Here is an 8,295-nt window from a genome sequence, read left to right as displayed (position 1 = left end):
GAATGTCTCTGTCCATGGAAAGAGAGACAGCTGCAGAAAAGGAAGCAGGCCAGCAACATGTCAAGCATCTTACTCTGAGAACTGACATGAGGGTTCTTATTCATGGTGACCCATTAGCTGCATAGTTCTCAGAAATGGAAAACTTCCACAAGATCCAGAAGATAGTCTGCACCACCTCCCATGTGGCAAAATGACTGCCTCCCTTGAAGAAATGAAGAGCAAGGTATTTCCAAACATTGCCACATGCTATAAAGGTCACAAGTGGCAATGTGAAAGAACAATTCTGGCAGCAAGGAATGATGCTGTAGACAAGCTGAATCTAAATTTGTTGTCATTAGCACACTTGACAAAATGCTTGGCAGTATTTTGTCCATCTGCACATTCTGAGTTCAAGTTCTGCCAAGGTCAACTTTGCCTTTCATCCTTTCAAAGTCGATAAATTAAGTACCAGTGAAATACTGAAGTCAATGTAATAGACTGGTCCCCTCCACCAAAATTCCAGGCCTTTTGCCTTTAGTAGAAAGAATTATTATTATTTCTATTATTAAAGCAGTGAGTTGGCTAACTTGTCAACCCCATCTGGGCAGAATGCTTAGCAATATTCTGAGTTCAAATTCCGCTGAGATCAACTTTGCTATTCGTCTTTTCAGGCTCAATAAATTAAGTACCAGTTGTGTACTGAGGTCGATGTAATCGACTGCCTTCCCCCACAAATTTCAGGCCTTGTGCCTACAGTAGATAGGATTATTGTTGTTGTTGTTAAGGCAGCAAGATAATATAATCATTAGCAAGCCAGGCAAAATGCTTTGCGGCATTTCGTCCATCTTTACATTCTGAATTCAAATTCCACCGAGGTTGACTTTGCCATTTCATCTTTTCAGGGGTTGGATAAATTAAGTACCAGATACACATTGGGGTTCAATGTAATCAACTAGTCCCCTCCCCACAAATTTAAGGCCTTGTGCTTTTAGTAGAAAGGATTATTATTATAATTCTTATCATTATTATTATCATTATCATTATTATTATTATTATTATTATTATCATTATCATCATTATTATCATTATTATCATTTATTATTATTATTACTGTTAAGGTGGTGAGCTGGCAGAATCGTTAGCACGCCAGGTAAAATACTTAATGGTATTTCGTTTGCCACTACATTCTGAGTTCAAATTCCACTGAGGTTGACTTTGCCTTTCATCCTTTCGGGGTCGATAAATTAAGTACTAGTTGCGTACTGGGGTCGATCTAACCGACTGGCACCCTACCCACAAAATTTCAGGCCTTGTGCCTAGAGTAGAAAAGATTATTATTATTATTATTATTATTGTTATTTATTATTATTATTGCGTCATTACCATTTGACTATCGATCTGCTGATGATTTTGTGATTCAAGATTTTAACGGAGGACTCTTGGTCGACAAAAGTATAATTGACATTGTTCCAAGTGATGAGACAATATTCAAAATAACCTGAAAAGACAGTCATTTCTTGGTCTGCTGCCAAGAAGGTGGGAAGCAGTGTCTGGAACATTCTTTAGGAGAAAAGAGTCATTTTCAAAAACAAAAACAAAAAATACTTACTGCTACTACTACTATGATCGCTGCTGTCGTTGCTGCTGTTGCTGCTACTGTATAGTTTCTGAGAGGGGTGTGGTATGATCAAGTCAGCAGGTATGATAAGACGAAGCTGAATAAAGTGTCTTGCCGTGTTCAGTTTCAAGTTCAAATCCTACGAGGTTTGACTTGGGTTTTTTTTCTTTTTTTCTTGTGTCCATGGGCATACTTTGGAGGGGGTGGGCAAGGAACGATGTGTGAGGAGGAAAGATAATTAGTATTTTTACTAGTCTTTATAGTTGTAATAGTTGTTGTTTAGACCTACATCAGCCCTGCCTGGAGCACACCTACTGATAGATGATGTCCTATCTGTGGTAATGTGTGTGTGTGTATACATGCATATATATATATATATATATATATATATATATACACACATGCATATATATATATATATATATACATACACACATGTATATATATATATATATATATATATATATATATATATATATATATAAAGATACTTAAATATATCATCATCATCATCGTTTAATGTCCCCCTTCCATGCATGCACAGGTAGGACAGTTGATAAGAGTTGGCCAGGTAGAAGACTACCCCAGGCTATTGTGTCTGTTTTGGCAGGCTTTTTACGGCTGAATGCCCTTCCTAACACCAACCACTCCACACACACACACACACACACACACACATATTGCATATCAGAGACTACATAATGTAATTTGACTGCTATTTCTAGCAGACCAAACATGAACCTAGAAGGTCCTTTGCTAGTTTCAAATAAATAGTAATGTTAGTTGAAGTGTCTACAAACACTGTTGGATTTAGACATAGTGGGGCCATAAACTATAGAAAGCTTAGGGCTCTGAATTATATAGGAGCTTGGCAGCCTTGGACTCTATAAGAGCTTAGGTGCACTGGACTCTATAAGAGCTTAGGGGTGCTGGACACTGCAAAATCTGAGGGGCCCTGGACTATGTAAATACCCAGAGGCTCTGGACTCTAACTGCTTCCACCACCATTATAACCAACACAACAACAACCATCACTATCTGCCACCTTCACTACCATCAACACTACTACTACAACCACTACCACTACCATTACTATAACTACTATCACTATACACCTCCATCACTACTACCACCACCACCACCACCGCCACTGCCACCACCAACCACTGCAGCCACCACCACCACTACAGCCACCAGTCATCACCTACTATAATCATCCGAATGACCACTCTTCACCACTGTCATCACCATCACCATCACAATTACCAATCGCAACCCTGGTCTGCACCACTGCTACCACCACCACCACCACCATGGCCACCACTATCACAACAATCACTGTCACTCAACCCCCCCCCCCCTTCTTCTCCTCTTTGTCGAAGGAAAGTGTTTTGCAGTGAAACAGTAAAAATAGTTGCTGCTGGAAAAGTCGGAGTAACAAAGTGTCTACATCGATAATAAGATTTTCATTGATTGCGACACAGCAGGCAGGCGGACGGACGGACGGACGGACGGACGGATGTTGTGGGTTGTCGGTAATCTGCGAAAAATTTTGTTGTTGTCGCTGCAACTGGCAAATGCTGCATCCCAAGGCAGTCAGTGAGAAACACCTGTTTTAGAATGCAGCAAGTGTGATTCTTATGAAATAATCAGTTCTGAGGAAGACAACAAGGGACTCTTAACTAATTAATAATACATACACATATGTGTATATATATGTGTATGTATGTAGATATAACCAAGTGTTTTTGTATATCCAGTGATTAGCAGCTGTTTAGAAGTTTCTTTGAAGATTCTTATAAAATACCTTAATCTGTTTTTAACAGAACAGTGGAAGAAAAATTTTAATTAATGTAACAAGGCATTTTGTGTAAACCAGTGTTGAATGGCTCTTAAGAAGAAGGCTGTTTATTGCGGAAAACTATACCTAATTTTAATAAGACATCCTAATCAACACAATTAACATAAACACACTTTGGTACAGCTAGATGTTAACTGCTGCGAAAAAGTTGTTTTTAATGTGGCTGTTAACAAGAAGGTTGTTTGTTAGAGAGTACTATAATTAATGTTAATGAGACAAGCTGGTTAACAAAAACATTGTTTAGTATAACTAAATGTTAACTGTTGTGAGTGAGTTGTATTTTTAATATAACCAGTGATAAACAACTTTAAGAAGGTGGTTGTTTCTTAAAGAAAGCTGCAATTAATTTTGACTGAATTAACGGACTAATGTAAACACATTTTAGTACAGCCAGTTTGTTAACAGCTGCAGAAAGGAGTTGGGTCTATTTTGGTTTTTTTAATAGATTAATATAACTGGTCTTAATAGAATTAAGGAAGGGGAGGCCTTTTAAGAGGTTACCGTTATGAGTACATGACAGGTGGAAGAAAGGAGGTTCATAACTGAAAAATTACAACCTGTTTAAGAGCGTTAAGGTAGAAAACTTGGAATATTATAACCAACCGACCAACCAGTTAACCAAATTTTGATGACTGTTCTTTACAACTGTAACAGCATTACCTAAGAGATTTATACAAACAAGTTTTAACAGCAATAAGTGCAGACATCAAAAGAGGTTAGTAAAATCGGTTTGAACTACTATAAGGATACATTTTATAACAAAATGCTCGAACCAGTGTTAACAGCAGTAAAAGAAAATCATAACGGGTTAATATAGCCAGTTGTAATAATATTAGAAGCATAACTTCGCAGTGTGATGCAGTTAGTCTTAGTAGGATAAAGAACACAGACAAAAGACATTCGGACTTAACAGTAATAACATATTTTAACAGGTTAGATATAACCAGACATGAGGTATTAAGAAAAGATCTTAACAGATAAAAATATAAATAGTTTTGATAGGAAGAACTAATCTTAACAACCAATCTTAATACTGTTAAGAAAACATTTTAACAGATTAGTACAATCAGTGATAATATTAATATGAACGAGCTTTAACAGATTAACTGCAACCAGGACACATCTTAATGGCTAAATACATCTCATCTTAATTGTAACTGAAGGCAAATGTCATATAAATACTGTACTATATATTATATGCTATATAAACACTATATGGATAGTGTATAAATACTATTTATAGAGTTAAAAGTGGTTTGAAAGGCCACAACAAGTGATATTTATTTTATGCAGTCTCCTGCATCAGGAATTTGACAAGAAGAAGAAGAAGAAGAAGAAGAAGAACTTTCTTTGAAAGTACTGACGCCTGCTGCTATCTTTAATCACAGAAATAATAATAATAATAATAATAATAATAATAATATTAATCATTACATTCTTTGCAAGTATTGTATGGTCTGCTGCCATCTTTAATCGCAGATATCATACCAAAAGCAAAAACAACAACAATAATAATAATAATAATAATAATAACAATAATAATAACGATAGTCGTAGTCAAAGTTTGATAATGGGGAACACCAATAGCAGAAAGTCTCTGAATGCGCAGATGAATATCGCAACCATCTGCACCCACAACGTGCTTAGTGCTTACGATGATAACAAGGAAATTCAGACTAAGAGAAACGAAGAAAACTTGGAAAAACTAATCTGCAACGATTTTCGAGTTATTCCTCATGGTAGGTTCTTTCTTTCTGCGTCTCTTTTTTCCTTCCATTCTTTCTCATTCCTTAATTCTTTCATTGCATCTCTATATAGATATATGTAGATATATGTATGTGTGTGGGTGTGTATATACATTGTGTGTGTGTGTGTGTGTGTATTTATATATATGTGTGTGTATATGAATATATGTGTGTATGTATACTTGCATGTATGTATATTTATGTGTTTATGTCTGTATGTTTATATATATATATATGCTTATTTGCATATATTTGTTGTTTGCATGTGTGTGTGTTTTTCTCTCTCTCTCTCTCTATATATATATTTATATTTATATATATATATATATATATATATATATATATATATATATATATACATACATATGCGTGTGTGTGTGTGTGTGTGTGTATGTATATGTATGTATGGATGCATGTATATTTACTCAGCATTCTCTCTCTTTCTTGTGTGTGTGTGTGTGTGTGTGTGAGTGTTATGAGAGAGATCTACCATCATGGCAATCTTCATTGATCTGCTTGCTTCTTATCTCTCTCCCGATTTTATTTTCTATCTCTGTTTTATCTATCCCTTATTTATCTTCCTTTCCCTGTTGTCAGACCCCATCTATCTTATCTTTCTCCATTTATTTGTATATGCATACATACACAAGAAAATAAGTTTCTTTCACATGAGTAGAAGTATACAGAAAAGTCAAGTTGAAAATGAAAACGCACTTGGAGTCTTTAAAAAGATTTATCTACATTGACTTCACTGGTCTCACGATTTTATGATTTTCAAGTGTAGCATTAGGTGTTAGACAGAAAGACTTTGAGCTATGATGTATTTCTCAGAGTCAAGACAAATACACCACAGACAAATGAAAGTCTGAGACTGATGAAGTAAAAAATAAGTCTTCTTAAAGACTCCGAGTGCATTTTCAACTTCTCTTTTCTGTATATGCTGAAACCCTTCAAGGTGATGCTCCAGCACAGCCGCAGTCAAATGACTGAAACGAGCAAAAGAAACAAAACAAAAACAAAAAGAACAGCCCTGATTTAAATGATATGTGAAAAATAAACATGTTATTTGGGACCGAAATCATTAATTAGGGTGCACTAATGAAGTGCTGGGGCGGGGGGGGGGGGGGTGGAGTATGCAGATGTAATCGTTGTGAGAAGAAAATTAAAAATTACAATGGCAACTTGAAGGATACAAGTAAGGTGAGTATTTTGTAGAGTGAAGAAAAAATGCTGAGAGAGGAACAGAAAAATTGGAGAATTTCTGTGCGAGATGGTTAAGGAAAGGGTTGGCGCTGGAGATGGTATTCTTGGAAGAGAAGAAGGTCTTAGAATGGTGATTTTAGATTTGATAGAGATTAGCCGTGTTCTGTTCAGAGAAAAGGCGTAAATTAAATTGTGTAGGAGGCGGTGGTGGTGGTGGTGGTGGTGGTGGAGAAAGAGGGGGAGGAGGTGGTGGTGATGGTGGTGGTAGTAGTGGTTGCTTGATTTATTTTAAGATGGCATCAAGGCTTGTGTTAAATTTGGCTTATCACAGCAAAGAGGCACATGCATACATGTCTGTATGTCTGTATGTCTGTATGCCTGTGTTCCTCTGCATTCACATACATACATACATACATACACAGTTCCTTAGTACAGCTTAGTAATCATTTGGTACCCAGAATAACTGCCCCCATTTCCTCCTCCTAAACACCCACCCACCCCATCTTCTCTTTTCCTATAGACTTTTATCATTAATTATTCACCATCTACCTCTTTTTATATTCCTTATTATAAACTTTAAAAAAAGAAAGAAACCATTATTATTATCTTTTTTTATCATCATTATTATTATTATCGTTATGAAGGTGGCGAGCTGGTAGAATCATTAGCATACCGGACGAAATGCTTAGCTTATGTTTAACAACTGAATGAATTTGATAAAAGCATCTAAATATGAAACATCATGAAAATTGTTCAAACTGAAGTCCTTCTTGAGTGACACCATTTTTCCATTCGAGTCAATGCAGAATTACAGATAATGTTTATGGAATTTTGATTTACTGTCGAATGACTTTTGGCCAACCCTGAGCAGGGCTCATTAGCCACCAACAGAGCCGCAAATGCAAAATATAAGTTAGTCCTAGAGCTCACAATGTTCCTGAAGGTCGGCAATGGTCTTGCTCGGTCACGAGTGGACGGCCATCATATATATATATATATATATATATATATATATATATGCTTATATAACCCAAGGTTGACTGAAGCTTTGCAAGTAGATTTGAACGATGGAAACTGAAAGAAGCCCGTCTTGTATGGGTGTGTGTGTATTACACAAAATCATCAACGTAATTGAAAAATTTCTGTCTGGGATGAAACCACAAACCATTGTGCAATATTGAACCTTCCAGTTCCCACAACAAATATACATAATATATATATATATATATATATATATATATATATATATATATAATGAAGGTACATGGCTCAGTGGTTAGAGTGTCGAGCTTACAATTTTGAGGTTGTGAATTTGTGCGTTCTTAAGCAAGACACTTTATTCCACATTGCTCCAGTTCACTCAGTTGTAGAAATGAGTTGTGACGTCACTGGTGCCAAGCTGTATCAGCCTTTGCCTTTCCCTTGGATAACACTGGTGGCATGGAGAGGGGAGGGTGGTATGCATGGGCGACTACTGGTCTTCCATAAACAACTTTGCCCGGACTTGTGCCTGGGAGGGTAACTTTCTAGGTGCAATCCCATGGTCAGTCATGACTGAAGGGGGTCTCAGTATGTATATATATATATATATATATATATATATATATATATATATATATATATATATATATATATAGGTAATCTTCAAGTTTAGGAGGATAAAAAAAATAAATAAAAATATTCAAGGGAAGTAACTGAACGTCTTACCAGTATTCTCCATACATCTCTGTTTATAAATAAATCACACACGTGATTTGATTCACGTTAGGGTTAGGGTGTGATTTATTTATAAACAGCTAGAAGAAAACGAATAATACTGGTAAGTTGTTCAGTTATTTCCCTTGAATATTTTTATTTATTTTTTTTTATCCCCCTAAACTTGAAGATTA

At 35.9% G+C, this 8,295-nt stretch overlaps 1 protein-coding gene across 10 annotated transcripts in view; it reads left to right on the top strand.

The window, feature by feature from the left end:
- The window catches only part of LOC106880254 (uncharacterized), a 176,892-nt gene that overhangs the window by 143,231 nt on the left and 25,366 nt on the right, over positions 1 to 8,295 (top strand). The window contains exon 1 of one of the 10 annotated variants that reach the window (XM_089341288.1): positions 2,188 to 5,197. The exons of 8 other annotated variants lie outside the window; for them this stretch is intronic. In XM_089341288.1, the coding sequence (XP_089197414.1) occupies positions 5,029 to 5,197 (169 nt within the window). In that variant the 5' untranslated portion in view covers positions 2,188 to 5,028. Of the gene's footprint in view, positions 1 to 2,187; positions 5,198 to 8,295 lie in introns of those variants that run through there. One more of the 10 variants, XM_089341289.1, reaches the window with a different exon arrangement.

The sequence above is a fragment of the Octopus bimaculoides genome, chromosome 24, assembly GCF_046866305.1.
Source record: "Octopus bimaculoides isolate indiv1 chromosome 24, ASM4686630v1, whole genome shotgun sequence".
In the NCBI taxonomy this organism is placed as follows: Eukaryota; Metazoa; Mollusca; class Cephalopoda; order Octopoda; family Octopodidae; genus Octopus; species Octopus bimaculoides.
This window is presented reverse-complemented; position numbering and strand designations above follow the sequence as displayed.